This window comes from Eptesicus fuscus, chromosome 10 (assembly GCF_027574615.1).
Source record: "Eptesicus fuscus isolate TK198812 chromosome 10, DD_ASM_mEF_20220401, whole genome shotgun sequence".
NCBI lineage: Eukaryota > Metazoa > Chordata > Mammalia > Chiroptera > Vespertilionidae > Eptesicus > Eptesicus fuscus.
The window spans coordinates 11850834-11875588 of record NC_072482.1 but is presented as its reverse complement, the minus strand read 5'-3'; the positions used below and the strand labels follow the sequence as shown (position 1 = coordinate 11875588).

Sequence of the window (24755 nt, the reverse complement as noted above, 5' to 3'; positions counted from 1 at the left end):
ATTACTATTCTGAGGCATCAGTTAGGGACAGGCCCTGAAGAACTGGGGAAAGGAGCCAGAAATCTGAAGAATGAGAGGCACCCAAGACAAGGACAAAGCTTATTTGCTTCTTCCTACCATGCTGAGTGTAAGGGAAGGTGCTATTATCTCAAATGACAAGACAGGGTCCGAAGAGGGGCTAGACTCTTACATGGAAACGTGCTGACGTCATCTTTGAAAAGACTCTGGGTCTCGCCTGTCTTGGCCATAAAACGGGTGAGTGCCCGCTCCACGTCACGTCTTTGGGATGCAGCCTTCTCCCGCAGGACTTGGTAGTCAGACACAGGCTCGCGGTATGTCTGAAAAGAACAGCAAAGACACTATAGAGCAATACCAACAGGTCACCCTGTCCTCCCCGAGGCCCAGCTTTGCCGTTTCCATATCCTTCCACCTTTTACTTATTTTTATCTTAATATATTTTTATTGATTTTAGAGAGGGACAGAGAGATAGAAACATCCATGATGAGAGAGAATCATTGATCGGCTGCCTCCTACACGCCTCCTACTGGGGATCGAGCCCGCAACCCAGGCATGTGCCCTCGACTGGAATCAAACCTGGAACCCTTCCGTCTGGTTTCAAAAATAACTCTTTTCTATAAAAAGTATGGAAAACTCAGAACTAAGCACACACAAAGCAACAAGAGTCACCCATGACCCACTGAGAATTACTATGAATATTTTCTGGGTGCCCTTCCACTCTCTTCTCTAGGTGGCTAGGTCCGTTAGCGTTTTGGCGGGACAGGCTTCAATTTCTTGTTAACTATATTTTTGTTAGCCAACGGAAGAACATAATTCTCCTTTGCCAAATTGCTTATTAATAAGAAAAGACATTCTGAGTTCTGAGTCCACCGTTTATCAATAAGCTTTTGATCCAACAATCAGTAGAAATTGAATATTTCGCCTCAGTCATAGCCCCCATCATCTCCTCACACTCACCGGAGTTTTGATGTAGGTGTGCGGGTCGGGGAACTCAGGAAAATGGCTGGGGATGTGCGGCGGGTGGGGTCGGTTCTGCCCTGCAGTCAGAGCCTTGGGGGTCACTGGCTGATTGGTCACTGGAGCTGCAACAGAGTCACAACTGGTTCCTCTTCCACCCAAGGACTTGGGTCTCTACCCAAACCCTCCTTTTCTCAAAGTAAATGCTGGGTCTCAATTTTCTGAACAACGGATACTTTGTATTTCTATTTTAAAAAGGCCTTTAAGGACTTAAGGACCTCAGGTCACCCCGACAGGCCCAGCCCTGAATGACCCTGGGTGACATTCCCATCTACAACCATCTGCCTGCAAGCCTCTTAGGTAGGTGAGTGGTTTGCTGTGACAATGTTCACATCACAAAAGAGCACACTGAGGCTGCTGAGTGACCAAGGAGTTAGATGAGCTGTTAACTCTCTTTTCATAGAACCCAGGTAACAAAGTCATACAGCACGCCAGGGTAAGCAAGCATGGGATTAAAAATGGCACCTTCACTGCTACTTGAGAGGGAAGGTCTTCACAAGATGTCAGACAGAAAAAAGTGGTGGGAAAAAATCAAATGAAGTCTCCCCAGGTCCTACCAGCCCACACTAGTTACTCCCAGCTCAGTTTATAGCAGCCAGTTTCTATCTAAGGCACAGGTCGTCAAACTGTGCCTTCGATAGAAACAAAGAGACAGAGTAAATATTTTAGGTTTTGCAAGCCATACAGTCTGTCACAACTGCTCAACTCGGCCATTATAGCACAAGGCAATCAAAGATAAGTACACATGGCTGTGTTCCAATAAAACTTTATTTACAAAAACAGGTGGTGGGCCACATTAGGCCTACAGACCTTAGTTTACTGACTCTTGATCTAAGGAAGAACTAGAGCACTAGCATTTCTCAAGCAGCATCAACTGCCCTTCTAGGGCCTAAAGCATAAGAATCACGGCAACATCTCAGAGATGGTTTTCCTTTCTGGTGACTGAACGTCATGTCCCAGTCCCACTAGCCCAAACAAAGATGATGTTACAGGTAGCCCCAAATGATGGAAGGGAGCCTGCAATAAAGAAGTAGCTGAACAAACAGATCCCTGCCCTGTTTAATTAATTCATTGCACAAGCATTAACTGAGCACTTACTGAGGACCTCAGTTCAAAGTCACTTACGGGCAGTAATGACCATCCTCTGAGACCGTTTTGCATAAGCAGGGAGAGTGTCCACGTTGAAACCTAAGAAACAGGAAAACAAAAGTCACTGCCCAGACCACCAGATACTGAACTTGGGAGAGGAACCTTGTGCTGAAATAGCTTAAACTCCCCGACTCAAGCATTTTGCTGCCACTGAGAAGCTCCAGCAGATCCCCACCAGGGAGTTAGGAGGTCTCTTAAATGGGTCAGAGGAACCCTCTGTTGGTAACCCCCTCAAGCTAGAAACCGACCGGAAGAACCATACGGGAATTAAAAAACACTCAGCAGATGTAACTCCAACTCAGCTGCACTGAAGAGCTGGAAACTGTGCACTCACCCATCTCGACAAGAGTGACCACAATGTCTGACAGCGTGGGCTGGGTCCTGGCTGTGTGCTCACAGTAAGACTTGGCACTCCTCCCAATTTCTGAAATGTCTGGGAAAGAATCAAAGGCATAAAGTCTTATTCTCAGTTCCCTAAAAAGTAAGCAAAGGATTGACACATGAGCCAGCAACTCGACTCCTGGGTATATTCCCAAGCAAATTGTAAGCAGGAACATAAATAGATACTTGTACACCAATGTCCATAGCAGCATTATTCACAATAGCCTTAAGGTGGAAACAACCCAGGTGTCATCAAAAGATGAATGGATGAACAAAATGTGGTCGATCCATACAAGAGAATGTTACTTAGCCATAAGAAAGGAATGAAGTAGCCCTGGCTGGTGTGGCTCCGTTGGCTGAGTGTTGTCCCGTGACCGAAAAGGTCACCAGTTCAATTCCCCGTCAGGGCACATGCCCACATGCCTGTGTTTCATAACGGAGGTGGCCGATAGATGTCTCTCTCTCTCTCTCTCTCTCTCTCTCTCTCTCTCTCTCTCTCTCTGTCTCTCTCTCTCCCCCCTCTCCTTCTCCCTCAAATCAACAAACACTTATTTAAATAAATAAATTTAAAAAGAAAGGAACAAAGTACTGATCCATGCTACAACATGGATGAACCTTGAAAACATTATGCTAAGTGAACTGAACCAGACACAAAAAGTCAAATGTTTTAAGATTCTACTAATATGACAGAAAAAAAAATTCATAGAGCCAAAAAGTAGCTTAGAGGTTACCAGGGGCAGGGGGGAGAGGTGATTAGGGAATTATCATTTATGGGTTTAGAGTTTCTGTTTGGAATAATAAGTTCTGGAAATGAATAGTGTTGATGGTTGTATAACACTGTGAATATATTTAACGTCACTGAATTGTACACTTAAAAATGGTTAAAGTAATAAATTTTATGTTACGTATATCTTGCAACCAAGAAAAAAAAAAAAGGTCTTATTGTCTGCAATGTCTGTCTAAAGCTGAACCTCTGTTTTATAGTCATGCTTTAGTCCTTCAAAGAAAGGGGAAGGTATGAAGCAGACTCCATGAATGGGCTTCAAAGGGGATGGGAGGTTCCATGAAACCTAAAATTGTGCTCAATTTTACACACACACACACACACACACACACACACACGCACAAAGCCCTTTTCTGGGAATGGGTCCACAGAATTCATCAGATGTAAGGGATCCAAAAAGGTTCAGAAGATAAAAGCAAGTAGGGAAAGGTGTCTAACTGAAAACCTATCACCAACTTGCCATGCTACCCTGAGCAAGCCAGCATCTGTTTACTTGGGGGGTGGGGGAGGGGAGGGATCTAATGGGAACTATTAGTCCATTCCTTTCGAACAAAAGTTCTCAAAGCGTGGTCTGGAATCCCTAGGCGACCCTATAAACCTTTCCAAAGTCCACAGGTCAAAAGTGTTTTCATAATCAATTGTTTAAAAATATATATTTTTATTGATTTCAGAGAGGAAGGGAGAGGGAGAGTGAGATAGAAACATCAATGATGAGAGGGAATCATTGATTGGCTGCCTCCTGCACGCCCCCTACTGGGGATCGAGCCCACAACCTGGGCATGTGTCCTTGACCGAAATCAAACCCGGGACCCTTTAGTCTGCAGGGCAATGCTCTATCCATTGAGCCAAACCAGCTAGGGCTCAAAATCAAATTAAGACATTTTTTTATTTTTCTACTCATTCTCTGAGGCAGTTTTCCAGAGGCTATCTGACCTGGGATGACATCATGGCTCTGATGGATAATGGATCATATGCTTGTTCACGCTCATGTTTTAAAATTTTCTGTTTTACTTTCTAATGTGGCAAAATATATACACATATATATTTATATTTATGTCTCCATCCCATTTATACACAACTCCACAGGGTCCTCAATATTTAAGAGTCCACAGAGGTTCTAAGATCAAAAAAGTCCAAGATGACTGCTTTAGGAAAACATTTGGTATGTAAAAGTTCCAAATGTCAGAGAGCCATCTCACCTCGAACTTGCCCTTCCTGGGGCAGTCCACACTTAGTGACTGATCAAGACCAAAGTATAAAGGCAGGGCCCTTTTCTGCCTGGTGTGGGATACCTGATGGGCAATTATCATCCTAGAGCTCCCCACGGCAGTGGCCAATTTTTTGTTTGGACTGCACTGCAGTTCAATTTCTCCCTCTGCCTAAACCATTCTCTCACTTCCATTCATAGGTGTTGGTACCCCCATCCCTCATCCCATCCTAGCCCCTAAAAGGCCCAAATAGAGAAATACATTGTATATGCAGAAAAGCCAGTATGAGACCATTCTAGGATCCTAAATTTTAAGGCATTTCCTTTTTTTAAAAATATATTTTTATTGATTTCAGAGAGTAAGGGAGAGGGAGAGAGGAGATAAAAACATCAATGATGAGAGAAAATCATTGATCTGCTGCCTCCTGCACGCCCCCCACTGGGGATTGAGCCCACAATTCTGGCTTGTGTCCTTGATCAGAATTGAACTCGGGACCTTTCAATCAACAGGCTGACTCTCTATCCACTGAGCCAAACCAGCTAGGACTCAAGGCATTTCCATTTAAAAGTGTTTTTTCCCCATTCTATAAAACGTATTCACCCTTACCCTTTGTATCTTTGTATATAATACAGCATTTTATTATATTATGTGGTGGCATCTATTTTGTAGAAATTAATCCTAACTCTCCAATAAAATGATAAGTTCTTTGAGTATAGAACATAAACAGCAATAACAGCACCTGCAAGTCATCAAGAGCTTACAATGTTCCCAGCATCAAGTGATTTACATACATGTCACTTATACTCATAATTCCATGAGGTGCAAATTATTATCCCATTTCACAAATGAGGAAATTTAGAGTGAGGAGGTCTAGCAACTTGCCCCAACTATTAAGTGGTAGAGTGATGACTTACACCCAGGCCTATCTGATTCTAAAGCCTGTAAGTCACTTGATTATGTCCTTTTTCTTAAATCCTCTCTAACACGATCACAGTGCAGGACACGGCACTGATGTTTGGTTGACTTGAAGAAGGCCTGTTGTTCCTGATACTTACAGCTCTGTAGCATCTCTGTCAATGTTTCCACCGATGCTTTCTCAGCACTCTCAAACCCCGCCTCTGTCAGCAAGGAGCTCACAACTACTTGCAGGGTTCGCCTCCGGGCCAGATGGTAATTGTCAGCAGGGTTAGTGGACTGTTTACCTCCTGATCTCTGTGAATCGGCAGCCCAGAAAGAGAGAAGATTTTCATCCACTAAACAAGGATGCAATCACATAGTTCACACATCGTCATGGCGAGCAAACATTCATTTGCTAAATACTTACCAGTGCTTAACAAAATATGATAGCCAAATAAGTAATAATTGAGCAGCCAAGGGGCTCTAAATACGGAGACAGCCTTTCTGCTTCCCTAAAACGTAAAATTCTAATAACACAAATGGCTGTTGCTTACTTTCTATTTTAGCAGATTATCAGGGTATACAGCTGAAGAAACACGTATGAGACTGAATTTATTTCTAATTCTCAGAAAAAAAACACCTCTCTTGTTCCTCCCCTCTGCACACCACTTCACTAACAAGGGAAATTAAAATAATAACACATGATGCTGAGGAGAGGAGGGCAAAGGATAACAGCACCGGAAAGTAGGAAAGATAATATTTTGAAACAGGAATCCCTCCCAACTTTGGCTAGCCAATAAGAAGGCGGAAACGGCCTCTTCGGACCAATTAGAAGGTGTTCCGGGTTCCCAACCCCGAAACGAGCCAATCAGCACACAGGTCCACCAACTCGGGAGGCCGCCGCCAAGTCCCAAAGAGGGGGGGCATGTACGGCCTGAAAGACCCTCCTCCATACGGAGCTCATGGTGGGGCTGGATGTCTGGGTATGAGCTTGTGGTCCCGGCTAGGGGAAAACTGCAGAATGCCCCGACTCTCTCAGCTTCAACCCCGCGCCTCCCGCCCTTACCGTTCCGGAGCTGCCAGCCCCCGCAGTGGCCATCGTGTCGGCCATCTTGCTCTGGCGTAACGTGCGCGAGCGCAGGGCAGGATGGGATTTGTAGTCGTCCGGCGGGGAGGGGCGGTGCTCGCACCTCTGGGTTTTCCAAAGCCCAACCGAGGCCGGGCGGGGGGGGGCCCGGGGGGCGGCCCTTCTGATGACCCGGCTCACGTGACCTACACTGAGCGACGGGTTGATGTGAGCATCGAAATTGGCCCGGAAAATGCGCCCTCGCTTGCACACCTCTTTCCCCAAGAAATCGTTTCTCATAAAGAGCACACCCCTGGAACGCCCCAAACGTGACTGTTAGCAACATCTGGCTAGGTCCCGCCCAGTGCCAGTGACTCACTGTCTGCGGGGGGCGGCCCGAGACTACGTATTGTTAATCTCTCCAGGTGATTCTCCTGGAGCGGGAAATTTGGGGAAATTTAACGTTGTGCTGCGAGTCTACAGCCCAATGGCCCACTTGCAGCCTAGTCCAGGTCTTCCATGGCACCCTGTGTCCTCAATCCGCCGGGCTAGCGGGGAGGCGCAGAAGGCAGGAGGCTCTGTCCCTTGCCCGCCTCACTCCCAGGGCCTGCGGTGCCTGAGGGTTTTCTGTTCACTTGCTCGCCAGCCCCTCCGGATGGGGGTTCTTGCGGGGCCCGCATCGCGCCTTATTCTTCTCCTTTTGCAGGTGCCTGGCAGGACGCAGACGCTGGGTTTGAATTCTAACATCGCTAGCTTTGGGACTACGGGCACATGCCCTAACCTCACTGTGCCTCAGTTTCCTCTTTCGTGACACGGGCGTGATTGAGAGCGGGGGGAGGGGAGGGAACAAGCGAATACAAACAGGGGCTATCACGGTGCTAGACGTACAGTAAGAGGTCAAAAAACATCGCCTACTGTTGTTTATTCCCAGGGCAGCGCGTGATTGAGGGCGAATGCCCTGAAGGCAGAAGTCTGGAAACGCACCTTCCCGACCACACGCACCCGAGCCTGGGGGGCACCTCCACGCCCTCACCCGGGGCTCACGGACGAGGTCTCAGGCCCTAACCTCAGCGGAGCAGAGCATCCAGCCCCCTTTGTCTCCCCCGCCCCCTCTTCCCCACTTCCTGCCCAGCTTTAAACTCGCGATCCGCGGCTCGGCTAGAACTTTGTAAACACACCGCGCCTGCGGGGGCGGAGACTCATTTTATTTGGGCTCCAGAGCGAGTTCACGCCCCTCCCCGCTGCTGAAGGCTGCGACCCCACCCCTCAACTCCCCGAGACTGAAGCCGGAGGCTGCCGGGGAGCGCGTCTTCGGCCCCAATAGATGCTTCGGGGGGCTCACCTGCCAAGGAGGTAGGCTTGAAGGCTGGAGAAGCCAAGGTAATGGGGGTTCAGCACCCCCCCTTTGCTGGGACCTCCAAGCTCAGGCTGGACTCCCCCCAGCCGGGGGTGGGAGGTGGGTGGGTTGAGGTCACCATGCTCTCATCACCTCCTGGTTGTCCCCCAGAACTCAGCTGACTTTCTTAGTGCAGGGCAGAGAAGCCCCACCAAAACCCCCGAGTGCCCTGTATGTCCACACAGCCCCCTTCCCCGCTGATCTGGAAACCCAGGGGGCTGTTGTTCTCCATACATCAGAGACAGAGGTGGGAGGTGAGGAGGAGGGCAGAACCAGTGTGGGCAGGCAGCCTTGGCGTTCTCCTGCCAGCCAGGGCTGAGGGAGGAAGCCCGAGGACAGGGCTGGAAGGAAGAACCCCTCAGTGTTCATCCTCTAGCGTCTGATGGGTGCATAAACGAGGGCCTTAGCCTCTTCTGTGTCAAGAGGAGTAACTGAAGAGAGCGGTTGCTTTTACTAAGGGAACATTAATGTATTCATTTCCAAACATTGACTGAGCACCTACTATGTGTCTGGGATTGTATTGGATGCTGAGAGTGCAATGGTGTTATTCACCTACAGTTAGTGTGGGTCATGAACAACAGAGATAAGGCATCAAGCTGGGGGGCTGGGAGGGCTTCAGAGAGAAGAGGACATTAGAGTTGGGTTCTGAGAGAAGAAATGGACAGTCTTTGGGGCACTTATTCATTCCACAGAGTTGTACTGAACTCTGATTGTGGTGCTGAGCATTGAGGTAATGGGGACCCAGATTTAACCCCCTATCTAGGTGTGAAAAAGAGTTGGTTATAAACGGGATGAATTCAGGGAGAGGGCTGGTCCCCCCAAACCCCAGAAATTCTTAGCTACAGCTGGGAGGGTTCACCTGGGGGTTATGTGACAATCCACACAATCTTGGGGCATCCATTCCTCATCTCTGAACTCTAGGACTATTTCCTTTAACAAGTCCTTGCTTTATGCCCCTCACCCCAGTTCTCTTTGAGCGAAGAGAACCGGCTCTTCCATCGCATTTCTGCTCTTTCAATTCCCAGGCTCCTTTGGGAGATGACTAACAATTTACGAATCCATTCAGCACTTGTCTGCTGTGGCCATACTCTGTCTGCATAGGCTAGATGTTGAGGACTTAGTGGTAACCAAGTCAGAGCGTCTACCCTCCTGGACTTTAGAATCAAAAGCATCTCTGAGACTTCCAGCTGGATCCCAGTCGAAGCCCAGTCCTTGAGACCATGGCCTCCATGGTCCCAAACACCTTCTCTGTCCTGTTTTCCTTCCCTCAAGGGTTCGGAATACAAGCTCTCACTTATATAGCTCTGTCAGGCACTCTTCTCAATGTTTTAGGTGTAATGTCTTATTTAATTCTCCGAGGAGTCCTATGAGGTAAGTACTTGGAGGAGACTCAGGCAAAGAGGAAAGAAGCAATATTCCTAAAGAGGACCCCAGAAGGAAAGGGCAGGGCTGGGATTTAAACCTAGGTCATTTGACTGGGAAGGCCCTGTTCTTAACCAGTAGGCAAACCTGCCTCCTTGACTGACCACACAGAGTATGCACTGGAGCCAAGGGCCTTGGAGTGTCCAAAAGGGACTAATCTGTTAGCTGAGCATGTGTGCTGATGCCTTTTACAGGGAGCCCAGCAGGTCTAGAGTAGGCTTGGTAGGGTTGGGGTGACTGCACAGAGCTGGTATCCTGTATCCTGTCCTAATGGCCGTGTGTGTGTGTGTGTGTGTGTGTGTGTGTGTGTGTGTGTGTATGTTTTTCCTTAGCCCTAGTCACCAAGAGGAGCAGACCAGGGTTTGATGTAAGAAAGAACTCAATATAGATGTGATGTGCCAGAATCTGGGAGGTGGGAAACCAAGATGCCTCTTTTGTTGGGAATCTTTAAGAATAGCAGAGAGCCCTAGCTGGTTTGGCTCAGTGGATAGAGCGTTGGCCTGCAGACTGAAGGGTCCCGGGTTGATTCCAGTCAAGGGCACATGTCCAGGTTGCGGGCTCAATCCCCAGTAGGGGGCGTGCAGGAGGCAGCCGATCAATGATTCTCTCTCATCATTGATGTTTCTAGCTCTCTCCCCCTCTCCCTTCCTCTCTGAAATCAATAAAAGTATATTTAAAAAAAAAAAAAAGAATAGCAGAGAACCTCACATTCTAGATTCCAGGAGGAGCAGCCCTTCTTGGTAGCTGACTAAGGAAGCCGGTCAAGGAGTGGAAGCAGTCTTAAGATGCTCACCTCCTCCCCACAGCTGCTGCATCCCAAAGCTGCCTCGGTGGATCTGACCCCATACTTCCAGGCAGGCTGGGACAGTGGCCATTATAAAAACCAGGCCACAGGACAGAGGTTCCATGGATTCCAGCCATTGTCCCATTACCTTTCCGAGACTCCAGGTTTCTCACAGGAGCCCTCTGCACAGATCTGGGGAAGCCCGGGGGCTGCCTTCTCTGCCTGTAGTCAGTCCACCCCAGCATGTGTCTTTGAGAGAGCGGTGTGTGATGGAAACAGGTAAGGAGAATGTGGACATTCAGAACTGTGCCGGCCTCCAGGCTGCTCCTCTGCCACTCATACCCCCTTCCTCCTCCTCATAGGTGGGTGCAGGGGAACCTTCGGGTGCCCCAGCCCCCTGCGCCCGGCACACTTCTGACTCGGGGGAGAGAACAGGTTGTACTCTTGAGAAACCACAAGAGGAAGTGTAGGGCGGGCTGGGGTGGGGAAAGTTCTGGGGCCCCTGCCAAGTTTCCCTTTCAGTGCCCAGCGGGTAGATGTGTTTATTTTGGTGTGTTTCTCTTGCCCTCAAAGACATTTAAACCCTCTGAGTTTTAAAGAGCTGTCGGGGCCTGCCCCATTTCAGCAGGGGGGTGTGGCCAGAGACAGGCTGGAAATGGTATCAGAACGAGGTAACCTTTCTGGGGCTTTCACCTGGGACTCTTGCTGCTGGGGAAAGGCTGCCTGACTCCAGAGAGTCTCCTTTTCACCTTCTGCCCTTTCACCTTCCTCTTCCCCAAAGCACTCCCTGCAGCCCTGCATTCCTCAGAGGACTGTGGTTATAAGGCCACTTAGGAGCAGGGGGTGATGGCGCCAGAAGCTGTCCTAAATCTTTTGCCTGCGTAATCTCATTTACTGCTCCCCGCATCTTCAGGTCGTAAATACCCCCACTCCCAGTTTACAGATGAGGAAACAGGCTCAGGAAGGCTAAGAAACTTGCCCGAGGGTCCCACAGCTAGTGGTGGCAGAGGTCAGAGGTGAACACTGGTCTCCGATTTCAAAGCCTGTGTGCTCTTGATGTCTCGTTGAACCCCCAAACAGAGCATCAGCTTCCCCAACATATCACTCCCTGAACGGCAGGGAAGTTGCAGCCCAAAGATGTGTTTAAAAACGATGCTGCTGGTGTGGGGAGAGGATGGCTTGGGTACAGAAATGGAAGAAATTCCTTGGGAGTTAGTATATTAAAGAAGAATAACCGCGCGAAAAAAGCAGACATCGTGGGTGAAAGGTTGAAGTCCCACTCTGGAAGGCCGAGCCACGTGGGGAGAATATTTAGGAGGGATGTTATGGCTGTGTCCAAATATTTGAAATGTTGCCTGTGTCCCCCAGGGAGGGGGGGCCAGTGGAGGCAGGTTTCTAAAAAGCGTAAGAACTTTCTAACAGATAATTGCCCAATTCCCTTCCGAAGAAGTCAGTTCCTCCTGTGAGAGAGTCTAGAGCACATGATTTGGAGGAGACCCTAAAGTCCTTGCACCTCTAAACCGCCCGCTTCATCCCTTCCTTGCCAGGCTTCTCTCCTCCACGCTCCCTGGCCCTTGGTGGTCCGTCCGTCCACCAGGTGGGGCTGTTGCCCAGTGTGTCCTCCAGAGGCAGCTGGACTGGGTGAAGAGCGCCACCTTCAGCCGCCATCTGGCTGGGTGAGGCCTCTCCTCCACCCCATCCCCAGCTATCTACATACCAAGGCGCAGAGAGCTACTTTTGACCCATAAAATACCTCTTAGGTCTCCTCTGGGCTCAGGCTAGACCGGGCAGGCCTCTGCCCCTAGGGTAGGCTCTCTTCCCCAGGTTACAGATTCCCTCCCTCCAACACTTTCTCTTTCCCCTCCTTGACCTTCTTTTGCCCTTGAAACAGAAAAATCCATACGTGGGTGCAATAGGCAAGGACAGCAGCCCTCATGGGCATGGCAGGGTACCTAATGTGGCATGGCTTTTCGGACCCTTCAAAGGCATGACGCCCATGTTATCTCCTTTAAGGGGCCTCAAAAGCCATACCTCTCTGAAACTATTTGTCCTCAGTGGTCTGACCAGTTCTCCTACCCTGGTAGAAATTCCCCCTGGACAGCCACGCCTAAGTGGGGGCGGGCGGGGGGGGGGGGGGGGGAGGAAGGAGAGGGAAGAGAGGGGTTGCTTGGTGCCTGTTTGTTGACTCAGATCTGCTTGTTGCCACCCAGACCCTTAGGAAGGAACGGAGCCCCTGGGGCTCCAGGGACCCAGCAGGCAGAGCCCAGTGTGAGCAGGGGATAGAGTGCATTTGTAAGCCCGGTGGCCATAGGACAAAAGGAGGGCAGGGCCAGAGAAAAAGGCCATACCTAGTAGTTCCAAGCACTTAGTAACTCATGTACTTTCCCCAACAACCTTGTGAGGCAGGACACCCATTTTATAGATGAGCAAATCAAGGCGCTGAGGGTTAAACAGCTCGCTTGCATTTACACAACCGGTCAGTGGCTGAGCTGGAAGTCTGACTCAGCCATTTGGCTATAAAGTTTGTGTACATAACCGCTAATCTGTGCTTTTGCTCATGAATTGGTCAAGAGAGGCTGTACTCAGAAACCACCCTGATTTGAGTCCTAGCTACTTCCCTGAGTTGCTCATCTGTAAAGTGGGCATAATATAGCCCTTACCTCACTGGGTTATTGTAAGGATTAACAATTATAATAATTATTATTGTTGTTATTTTTTATTTTCAACTACAGTTGACATACAATATTATATTAGTTTCAAGTGTATAACATAGAGATTAGACATTTATATAACTTACAAATAAGTTAGATTATCACCCTGGTAAGTTTAGTATCCATCTGACACCATATGTAGTTATTATAGTATTATTGACTATACTAGAGGCCTGGTGCAAGAAATTTGTGCACTGGGGAGGTTGTCCCTCAGCCCAGCCTGCACCCTCTCCAATATGGGACCCCTCGGGGGATGTCCAACTGCAGGTTTAGGCCCGATCCCTGTGGAATCGGGCCTAAACCTGCAATTGGACATCCCTCTCACAATCCGGGACCACTGGCTCCTAACCGCTCACCTACCTGCCTGATTGCCCCCTAACTGCACTCTTGCTGGCCTGATTGACACCTAACTGCTCCTCTGCAGGCCTAATTGCCCCCAAATACCCTCCCCTGCTGGCCTGATCACCCCCAAGGCTTTTATTAGTATAAATATGACCCTGCACAGAAAATTTTACTAACCCTGCTTTACAATAAAGGCTTGATGATTGAATCATTAGGACCAGACACCAAGATTTCCTTTCTTTGAAGAGTGGAGGGAACAATTATCTTGTCTTTAAGTTGCCCCGAAATTAAAATGAGGTAATGACTTAGAAAAGTATAAAAGCACCCTATAAAGACAATTCTTTAAAATGAAAAACACTATTTTTATTCTCCCCTTCCTTCCTTCACAGCTTTTATTTAAACTTTGAAATTTATAAAAATTTCACTCCAATTTTCATTTCTTTACATTCAATATTATTTTGTATTGGTTTCAGGTTTTATATTAGTTACAGAATAGTGGTTAGACAATCATATACTTTACAAAGTGTTCCCCTATATTTCTAGTACCCACCTGGCATCATACCATCATTACAACACTATTGACTATATTCCCTATTTAAGTGACAATGGGTTTACAGGTTCCTTTCAGTCTTTCTTTTGTGTTGCTCGTCCTTCCTTTTCTTTCTCAATTCTTCCCTCATTTTCTTTATATAGTATCTCAATTGTCCATCAAAGCTCAGTGAAGGCACTGGGACACGCTTCATCCATTTTACAGACCAGGAAACTGAGGCCAATTCCAGTTGGCTGTGGAACTTGACTCAACACACAGGAAGCCCTCAGAGCCATGCTTTCTGCCCTGCCTTAGGGGCAGCCGCCCAGCAAACAGAACAAACCTTCCAGTTAGGCTTCCGAGCCTCTTTCTTGAGCACCTCTTCATTGTGGATGCTCCACATTCTTTCCTCTCCCTGTCCCCTGCCCCCCATTCTTTACTGCCCCTGCTTCTCCGGAGCAGGTGGAAGGCTTCGCACTCACTGCCTAGGCATGCTCTGCTATGGGGCAGGGCACCGCGGGCTTGCTTTTGGGTCAAGGCAGGAGCAGGAGTCACTGCCTCTGAAGTGTGAAGGCTGCCTGAGAAAGGCCGGTTAGCACTGGGAGCTTCTCTGAATCACATCAGTCAGTCCAGTACCCTGCAGTGCAGCACCCCTCCACTGAGGTGGCACCACCCCTCAACCCCCGCCTCAGGGGTGAGGGTCCTTGCCCCTCTGCCCGGGAGTCCTTCCATGCCCCTTGATCCCTGGCTGGGCTCTAGTACCCACCTGGCATCATACCATCATTACAACACTATTGACTATATTCACCCACGTCTTGGGGCCACTGCAGAACCTCTGTCTCTCTGCAGATGAGGCAGATCCCTGCCCTAGGTCTCCGCGAAGCTATGAAATCTGTGGCCAGAGGCCAGGTCTGGGTCTCAGCAACCCCATGCCTGCAATGTTCCCAGGGACCCCCGGGAGCGGCTAGGTGAATCCGGCCTCGCCTCCCCTGGGCGGCGATGCTCCCAGGGACCCCCGGGAGCGGCTAGGCGGTCCGGCCTTGCCTCCCCGGGGCGGCGTTGAACCCGGACCCCTCCTGTGCCTTCTGGTGCTGCCCACCCCACCGCTTCCCCGGCCATGGCCTGGTACCTTGTGGGCGGTGTCTGGCGCTGCCCGCAGGGCCTCCTCCGCCTCCGATGGACCCGTACCCCCGAAGCAGGCCATGGTGCTGCCCGCCTTGCCTTCATATGCCAATTAACCGCCATCTTTGGTGGGTTAATTTGCATACTCACTCACTCTGATTGGCTGTGGGCATAGCGAAGGTACGGTCAATTTACATATTTGTCTATTATTAGGTAAGATTCCCTGGGCTGTACTTTACATCCCCGTGACTGTTTTTCATATCTGGCAGTTTGTACATCTTTTTTTTTAAATATATTTTACTGATTTTTTACAGAGAGTAAGGGAGAGAGATAGAGAGCTAGAAACATCGATGAGAGAAAAGCATCGATCAGCTGCCTCCTGCACACCCCCCACTGCGGATGTGCCTGCAACCAAGGTACATGCCCTTGACCGGAATTGAACCCGGGACCCTTCAGTCCCCAGGCCAAAGCTCTATCCACTGAGCCAAACCGGCTAGGGCAGTTTGTACATCTTAATTCCTTTCCCTTTTTCACTCACCCCACACCCTCTTTCCATTTGGCAACCATCAATTTGTTCTCTGTATCTATGAGCTTGTTTCTGTTATGTTTATTTTGTTTTTTAGATTCTACATGTAAGTGAATCATATGATATTTGTCTTTCTCTGTCATTTAGCACAATACCCTCTAGGTCCATCCATACTGTTGCAAATGGCAAGATTTCATTCTTTGTTATGGGTGAGTCATATTCAACAATAGCTAATGTTCATTGTGTGCATACTCCCATGACAAGTATGAGCTTTTTGTGTCCTCACAACAGGTCTATGAAGGAGGCACTATTTAAAAAATATATTTATTTTTATTGATTTCAGAGAGGAAGGGAGAGAGAGATAGAAACATCAATGATGATAAAGTATCATTGATCAGCTGCCTCCTGCACTCCCCACACTGAGAATCGAGCCCGCAACCTGGGCATGTCCCCTGACTGAGAAGCGAACTGGTGACCTCCTGATTTATGTGTCAATGCTCAACCACTGAACCACACTGGCTGGGCGGGAGGCACTATTATTATACCTTTACTAGTGGCCCGGTGCATGAAATTCGTACATGGGGGGGGGGGTTCCCTCAGCCCAGCCTTCACCCTCTCCAATCGGACATCCTTCTCGCAATCTGGGACCACTGGCTCCTAACTGCTCACCTGCCTACCTGCCTGCCTGATTGCCCCTAACCCCTCTGCCCTCCTCTGCCAGCCTGATCTCGCTCCCAACTGCCCTCCCCTGCAGGCCTGATCTTGCCCCCAACTGCCCTCCCCTGCTGGCCTGATTGCCCCTAACCGCCTCTGCCTCGTCCCCCACAACCATGGCTTTGTCCAGAAGGAAGTCGGATGACCGGAAGATGGCCAGTCGACCCGGTCTAATTAGCATATTACCCTTTTATTAGTATAGATAGATTATATAGGATAGGATTTCTTAAGTGGGGGAGGGGAACCTTTTTCAGCAGGAAGAGATGCTCTTGGCAGACAAAAATACATAATCCCTACATCTGGACTGATAGCCTTCCATATGCACTATACTGCCAAACCGGTCATTAAAAAATTGAACCGCTTTCTTACACCTTACACCAAACAGCTGTTGCCCTTAAAACCCCTCCTCAGCCCCCACCTTAGGTTCTGCCTTCGAAGTTCACCCAGATTAGGTTCTGATTGGTCGGTTTTATGCCAGTCAGTGTCAAAAGCTCCGCCTCCTAGGCAGCCATTCGCTCCTCGCAGTTCACCCAGATTTGGTTTTGATTGGTCAGTTTCTATGCCAGTCAGTGTCTCTGGGCCTATCTCCAGGCCTGATCAGAGAGGCGGGCTGATCAGCAGCCCCCATGGTTGCTGATGAGGCCTGGAGAGAAAGAGAGGCAAGGGCTGATCAGCAGCTGCCATGGAGGCTGCCGATCAGACCCTGCTTCTCACCCCAGGCCTCTCTCCAGGCCTGATCTGCAGCCCCCTCAGCAGTCAGTGCTGGGTTGCTGCGCCTGCAGTGGCGGCAGTCAGTGCTGGGTCGCCGGGGCAACCCAGCACTGACTGCAGGACTGACTTCCGGTGTTCTATCATCCGTTCAGTCATTTTGGACGTTACGGACCCTGGCTCTTTATATATACAGATAGACAAGGAAACTGAGGCACAGAATGGTTTCATGGAGTCAGGGGCCAAGGCTTCAGAGCCCATGTGCTGCACTAGGCTCATGAGATAACACACAAAGCCCTGCTACGTGCCAAGGAGGTCATAAGCCCTTATAAGTGATGGCCTCAGTCATCATCGTATCATCGTCCTCATTACCTCCTAGACTGAGCTCCTTGGGGTGGACATGGGGGCTACCCCAAAACCAAGAGACAGCTCTGTGTTCTTTCCTCACCATCCCACCTATGACTTCATTTCACCCTTTTTTCTAAAATAAAAATCAGCCCACAAGTTCTGGCCTGTGGTCAGATAATTGGACAGAATGCTTGAAGTTGGGGCCGTCCCAGAAACTCCCAGTTCTGGCCCCAGCGTTGTCTGCTCCAGCTTACCCTCCCTCCAGTTCTCCCTTCTCTTCCCTCCAGGCCAGTCCTTCTGCCCCCTCCCTGGGGCCCCCGAGTTCTGGGAAAGGAAGCCAAAGCAGGGCCTCAGACAGATGCAGCTCCAGCTTGGGCCCCAGCTGGAGGTGTTGGAGGCTGAGGGAGGAGGAGAGGACTGGCCAGGGGAGGAGAGGGAGGACGGGACACAGAGGGCCCCCGGGCTGCCTGTCCCCATGGAAGCATCTGTCTCTTCTTCACAGACCCTTTCCTAAGCTCCCACTCATTCAGCTCACTCTGCTGGGTGCTCTGGTGAGAATCCGCTCTGAGTAAGACCGGGGGGGGCGGGGGCGCTTTATTCCTCTCTGGCAAGTGGACATCGCAAGCCGTCCTTGGGTTCTGGAGGGGAGGAGTGCTGTCCCTCCCAACACGAGGCCCCTGAGAGTCAAGGCCTCTTTTCCCTTTCCTTCCAGGCCCTTCCCTTTTCCCTGAGCAGTATCTGTTACAGAACCACACACTTGGAGACTGTTCAGATGTGGAATCTATTCTCATCACAGTGGGAGAGGATCTCGGGGTTACAGACTCTCGGATGCCCTGGGTGGCTGAGCACAGGCCGAGCCTCCCAGGCCCTGTCTTTTTTCCTTCCAGTCAGCTGGTGCCTGCTGGTCCTTGGGACAGCCTCCATCTGTTCTTGGAATTGACTTAACTTCCCCCCTCGAAGGCCAAGCTGTTTTACTTTCAGGTCTCTTGGTCTCCAAGGACACGGAGTCTTTCCCTGCTTGGGCCCGGCCTCTGGAGTTCTCACTCAAACCTCCCTGTACAACCACTAGGCGTGAGCTCGGTGCCTCCTGGGTGGTCCTCAGACAGTCTTGCTTCTCCCGGCTCCTTCCGTGCCTTCCCTCTGACACAGTTTCTGGGAGTCATTTTTGGTATGCTTTGTAGGAATCGATGATGTGGATTTCTCCAATCCTCATTTCTTCCTAGGCCCGTGCAGGGAAGATGTTGGGGATAATAATAGCGTATCTTGGCACAATACTTCCCCGTGCCAGGGCCTGTCGTAAGTGCCTATATATACTATATGCCATTTGTAAAGATGTAAGTTTATAATAAATAGGACGTTTATTAACTCCTCACTTATTCCTCATAAGAATCCCATGTGGTTTCCTTGGTTTACAGATGAAGAACTGAGGCCCAAAGCTTAAGGAACTTGCCCCACATCAAACAGCTAGACAGCCCGGAGAGCCTGGTGGCTGAGGGAACTCTGACCTGCCTTCCCGTGCGCATAGTGTCTGTGCGTGTCTGTGCACGCGTGTGTGTGTGCCCACCCACTAGGGGGAGTGTGAGACGACCCGTTTTAAGACCACGTCAGGATAGGTAGAGCAGGCTGGCAGGCCTCTGTGTGTGATGGGGGATCTGCGTCTGACCTGCATGTCTGTGTGGAGGTGAGATGTTGTGGATCAAGTGCCCCCGGCAAGCCCAGAGCCTCGCCCGTCCCTCTGTGCTCCTGGCCAGAGTTTCAGGGTTGTCCACTAAGCGAAGCAAGATGGAAGGGAAGGAGCAAGGATGGCCCAGCCCTGCCCTTAGCTGGCAGGCCAGGTGTCCCACAGGACCCAGGAAGCAGGAGTGGGTGGTGGCGATGTGAGCTCTGCTAGGTGGGGCTGGGCCCTCACGCATCTGAGGAGCCCTGGATGAATCAGCCCGACCACAGCCGCCCCAACGGCAGCGATGGTGAAAACGAGCTCACCGTCCAGCTCCCCCTCCAACACTCGTTTTCCTTTCCCCTCTCTCCCCAGACCCGGGCCTCGGCAGGGTGTGGCACCCGGGCAGCGGCTAAGGGGAAGCACCTCTGGAGTTGGTGGTTGAGCTGGGTCGTAGCGCTAGAACTGCAAGCTTGATCTTCAAGACACTCCACCCAGAAACGGGCAGTCGCCCTGGCCCGGGGTGGATGTCACATACTCTGTCCAGAAGACAGGCTTGCATGTGTCCAGGGCTCCTGGGCTCCCCGACCTGGCATTTCCCTCCAACAACACCGAGGTCTCAGGATCGTCCCGTCTTGCACAGTAGAGCCACATTTTATAGTGTTGGCTTCAAAGTCAGTGTAAAAACAAAACACATACAAGTTACCGTTAAACTATCTTTAAGCTGCTCATAAAACACAATATACCTACCTTGTGTATTCTCTCCTGTCCCTAACCATCTCTAGCAGAGCCAGATTTCACTGGAGCAGATGGCGGAGTCTTTGGTGGAACTACATGATGTTGAGCGTGGGGCAAGGGCCCACAGTGTGTAAACGATATGGAGGTTTCTGTGGTTGGTTGCTGTCTTCTCCGGTAGATACCCTTGAATTCGTGATAGCCCATGTGCACATTTAGGAATTCAGTGAGTACTTGCTTACGGGCTCCCTGAGCCACAAGAAAGGGTGGAGTGACTGTGCGGTGGGAATCTGGAGGAAGGAGCAGTTGCTTTTGGATGGATTAACCAGGAATTTCTTTCTCGGAGGTTCCCTGTGAGAAAACAGGAGGCGTGGGCTTGATGAGAAATTCAGTTTTAAGTGGTGGTTGCTTTTGTATGTTTTTACTTTTCTGAATATGTGAGTTTTTTTTACTGAAAGCCATATTGTAGAAATAGTTATTTTCTATTCTTATTTCTATGGCAATCATTAGGGCAACTTGTTCTTTATTATTACTGATTCTTTCTAAAATAATTAGCGGCTTTTTCTAGAATCACTATCATTTCTATACCAATAATTGTTCCTAATGTGACCACTTCTTGTTTCTTTTTTTAAAATATATTTTATTGATTTTTTATAGAGAGGAAGGGAGAGGGATAGAGAGTTAGAAAATTGATGAGAGAGAAACATCAATCAGCTGCCTCCTGCACACCCGCCACTGGGGATGTGCCCGCAACCAAGATACATGCCCTTGACTGGAATCGAACCTGGGACCCTTCAGTCTACAGGCCGACGCTTTATCCACTGAGCCAAACCAGTCAGGGCCACTTCTTGTTTCTTTAATGCTTTGTAGCACTCTGGGGCAGGGATGTAAGACATGAGTCGAGGTAAAAATGTTGAGGGTGGGGGCCTTCCAGAGCCCCCGAGTCTGCTTAAACCAATGTGTTCAATCTAAGGCAGTAGTTCATCAAACTTTATGGTCTTAGAAACACTTTACATCCTTAAAAATGTTATTATTGAGGATCCCAGAGAGCTTGTGCTTTGAAGGTTGTAGCTGTTGACATTTAATTTCTATTAAAAATTTTTAAATGAGAAGTTTAAAAAGTATTTGTTAATTCCTTTAAAGTAACAAGAAGAAACTCATTTCCTGTTAACATAGCATCATATTTTTTTTCAGATTATCATATTCTTTATAAAGTTACAACTATATGTTCCAAAGTGAAAAGAATTAATGAGAAGGGTAGCCTTGTTCTACATTTTTGCAAATCTCTTTAATGTGTGGCTTAATGGAAGACAGCTGGATCATCAGTCCTGCTTCTCCTTCAGTCTGTCCTAGCGTGTTGTTTTAGCCGATGTATATGAAGACAGATAAGCAGTTGGAAAGGAAGAACCTTGCCAACTGTTCTAGAGGATAGCTGGCCTAGTGGGACATTTAGCTGGAAAGAAATTTTTGGATGATGGGGAAGAAGCTGAATCAACAGTATTGGATTGGGGAGTTTAGACTTTATTTAGCAGGTAATGGGGAGCCATTGAAGGCTTTTGAGAAAGGAAGTGGCGTGAGAACTGTTTTAAGATGATTTCTAGAGCATTAGTAGAAAAATAGAATTGACAAGAGCGTCTACACCAGTGGTTCCCAATCTTTTATTGGCCATGTCCCACCTAAGCATCTCTAAAATGCTCCCTGCCCCTACCCCCCGTGACATATAATTCCTATTATTCAAAAAGTGAACTCCTGTTCATGTGGAGGAAGCCTAAAAGGCCATTAACTTGGTCTAAACAAGCTTCCAAACAACATGGCATCCATGAAAGAGAAAAATAAAAGAACAAAAGGACAATTGAAGTGCTGAGGAAGAAATCATTGAGAAATTGTTTAAAAAATAATAATATGAAGTGATATGAAAAAAATAGCAAATAAAGTTTCAAAACATATAATAGAGAACTGAAATGCATGCCTCCCTTAAAAATCAAACTGCCCCCCTGTGGGGCGTGTGCCCCACATTGGGAACCACTGACTACACAACTATAAAAAGGACCAAAACTAGGGTGATACCAGTAGAAATGGAAATGAGGGGTGATTTGGCAAAATATTTTGAAGGTAGAAAGCAACAGAACTTAATAATTATTTGGTAGGAAGGTATGAAAAAGCATCTGCTCTGTGAAATTGCTTTTCCCTCCCTCTGTTAGGCACCATGCATTCTTCATAGATGAAGTATGTGGCCACATGTTGTAGTTGGCTGCTTGCATGTCTTCTCTCCTTCTGGGCGACAGTGGATGCTCAGTAAATGAATGAATGACAGTAATCAAGAATTATGATCCCAGGATATTTCAGCCTGTGTAGCTGGTAGAATATTGGCGCCATTAACAGGAATTTAAAGACCAGGAGGAAAAGATACCCGTTATCATTAAGTATCATTAAATAAAGGATAGGAGGAGATGTCAAGCTGTGAATGAGGAGAAAATGGTGGACCTTGAAATATACTGTTCTCTTGGCAAGGAATTACATTTTTCTAGATGCTAAAGATTTGGGCAGAAATATGGAAAACATCTAGGGAGGGATCAGAGATTATCTGCTCTTTATTCCCAAGTAACTCAAGTTCAATTAGGGCTGTTTTTCCAAACTAGAAATGTTATTTTATTTTAACACATTTTATACACACTCAAACACACATACACGTGTGTGTGTGTGTGTGTGTGTGTGTGTGTGTGTGTGTGTGTGTACCAGAGGCCCGGTGCATGAAATTCGTGTGTGGATGGGGTCCCTAGGCCTGGCTGGCGATCAGGGCCCAAAGACCCTGGCAGGGTCAGGAGAGGAGGCAGTGGTCACTGGGCTGGGTGCGGAAGGAACGGACGCCAGATGCCGATGCCGCCCACGGTGCCCTGCCATCACGCAGTTCCCTGCCTCGCCTGCTCCTTCTTTCCTCGCCGCCACTTGGGCCTGCTGGCTGCGGGGAGGGACAGGGCCTGCTGGCCGGCCGGGGATAGGGACGATGGGAGGTTTGCCAGCTAGGGGGAGGGGCTGCAGGAGGTTGACCACCGGCCTTGAGGAGGGAGCTGGCCCTTGGCCCCCCTGGGAAAGGGGTCACGTCCGCTGCCACCAACCCCTGGTTCCCCATCCCAATCCAGGTCCCAAAGGCCCTGGCGCGGTCGGGAGAGGAGGCAACGGTCACTGGGCCAGGCGCAGAAGGAACAGATGCCGGACGCTGACGCCACCACATCGTTTTCTGCCTCCCCACCCCTTCTTTCCTGCTACCATGCCTATCGAGGCCTGCCAGCTCGGGGAAGGGACCACAGGAGGTTGGCTGTGGGAGCACACTGATCACCAGGGGGCAGCTCCTGCATTGAGCATCTGCCCCCTGGTGGTCAGTGTGCATCATAGTGACCGGTCGTTTCGGTCATTCCGGTTGTTGGGTCCTAACGGTCATTTAGGCTTTTATATATATAGATACGTGTGTGTGTGTGTGTGTGTGTGTGTGTGTGTGTGTCCTATATTGAAGAGCTAATATGCTAATTAGACCAAACAGCAGAACGACCATCCGGACATCCTTCCAGACGACTGTCTGGACAGCTTTCCGGACGAAGCCAGGGCTGTGAGGGCCAGCTGAGGCTGTGAGGGGCTGCGAGGGGCTGCGAGGGTCAGCGGAGGCTGCGAGGGCCGAGCCCCTTGCATGAATTTCGTGCATTGGGCCTCTACTCTATAATAATAAAAGGGTAATATGCTAATTAGACCGGACCTCCTTCCAGATGTCCTTCTGGACCAAGCCAAGGCTGCGAGGGAAGCCTGGGTCCCGGGTGCCAGAGGGAAGCCAGTGCCGGCAGCCAGGGGAAGGAAGGCCTACTCTTGCACAAACTTTGTGCATCCGGCCTGTAGTATATATATAAAACACGTTTCACTAAACAGTGTTTACCCTTAGTCCAGATGATGTACTTGATATTTTCTTTTTTATCATGTTGTTTCTTTTTTTAAAAATGGTGGTCATGATGAGCTTCATGACCCAGTAGAGTGTCCTGACTTGCAATTTGGAAAACACTGAATTAGAGAGGTATCAGTCTTCTCCAGCAACAGAATGGATTGTCCAATATGAGGCACAGGGAATGCATTGGAAGAAGGTAGGGAGCTCATAGACTCACCAGAAAGACTACAAAACCAGGTTCGGCAATGGGCGGAAACTAACAAAGTGCTCGAGGGCTGGGCAGAGGGACCTGCAGGAGATGAGGAGATGACAGCAGCTGACCGGCTGCCCGTATCTGGCCAGGCATGATAGGAATGGATGGACCGGCCTCTCCAGTTTTTATAATGCAGGGCAGGCAGGCTGGCTCCTGGCTTTGCACTAGAGGAGAGGGAATCTCCTGAAAGGAAGTAGCAGTGTCACTGGAAAGGGAATTGGGTGCTCAGCATTGAAAAAAGAATAGTCTTCAAAAGGTAGGAGCCATAACGTAGGCACACAAAAGGCTACCTCACAGTGAATGGTGTCCCTACACCATAGTGGGTCTCAGTGGGCATGTCTTGGCCATGCTGGTGGCTTTGTCATGTGGTGAATTCTCCTTTCAGAAAGCAGGTTGGCTATAGGTATCAAAATCAAATGCCTCTAAAACATCCTGACCCTCTGCCTTGGTAATTCTACTTTCCAGGTTCATTCCTACTTTATATAATTCTGAATGTAGAAAAGACATTGTCCAATGATTTTCATCAAGGTGTTATGTACAGTGACAAAAATTTGGAACAACTGAAATGCCTCAGGGTGGAGCATGGTCGGGCAGAGTATAGTACAGTTGACCCTTGAACAACACAGGGGTTCCGAGCACTGACCCCTCACACAGTCAGAATTCCATGTATAACTTTTGACTCCCCCAGAATGTAAACTAATAGCCTACTGTTGACCAGAAGCCTTACCAGTGACAAACAGTCAGTTGACACACATTTTCATGTTATAAGCATTATATACTGTATTCTTACAACAAGGTAAGCTAGAGAAAAGAAAATGTTATTAAGAAAATCATAAGGCAGTCCTAACCAGTTTTAGCTCAGTGGATAGAGCGTCAGCCTGTGGACTGAAAGGTCCCAGGTTCGATTCTGGTCAAGGACATGTACCTTGGTTGCGGGCACATCCCCAGTAGGGGGTGTGCAGGAGGCAGCTGATCGATGCTTCTCTCTCATCGATGTTTCTAACTCTCTATCCCTCTCCCTTCATCTCTGTAAAAAATCAATAAAATATATTTAAAAATA

The 24755-nt window shown here is 48.9% G+C and overlaps 2 protein-coding genes across 6 annotated transcripts in view; one reads left to right on the top strand and one right to left on the bottom strand.

Annotated features, from left to right (window-relative positions):
* Window positions 1–6570, bottom strand: part of TAF8 (TATA-box binding protein associated factor 8) — a 30256-nt gene extending 23686 nt beyond the window's left edge. For all 3 annotated transcript variants that reach the window (XM_054721963.1, XM_008158908.3, XM_028135709.2), the window contains exons 1-6: window positions 6521–6570; window positions 5613–5769; window positions 2519–2617; window positions 2161–2223; window positions 976–1100; window positions 191–338 (exon numbers count right to left, since the gene is read on the bottom strand). In XM_054721963.1, the coding sequence (XP_054577938.1) occupies window positions 191–338; window positions 976–1100; window positions 2161–2223; window positions 2519–2617; window positions 5613–5769; window positions 6521–6565 (637 nt within the window). In that variant the 5' untranslated portion in view covers window positions 6566–6570. The remainder of the gene's footprint in view (window positions 1–190; window positions 339–975; window positions 1101–2160; window positions 2224–2518; window positions 2618–5612; window positions 5770–6520) is intronic.
* A 1066-nt stretch (window positions 6571–7636) lies between these two features.
* The window catches only part of CCND3 (cyclin D3), a 90854-nt gene continuing 73735 nt past the window's right edge, over window positions 7637–24755 (top strand). The window contains exon 1 of one of the 3 annotated variants that reach the window (XM_028135710.2): window positions 7637–7873. The gene's annotated coding sequence lies outside the window, so the exon portion shown is untranslated. Of the gene's footprint in view, window positions 7901–24755 lie in introns of all 3 variants that reach the window. The other 2 variants (XM_054721964.1, XM_054721965.1) reach the window with 2 other exon arrangements.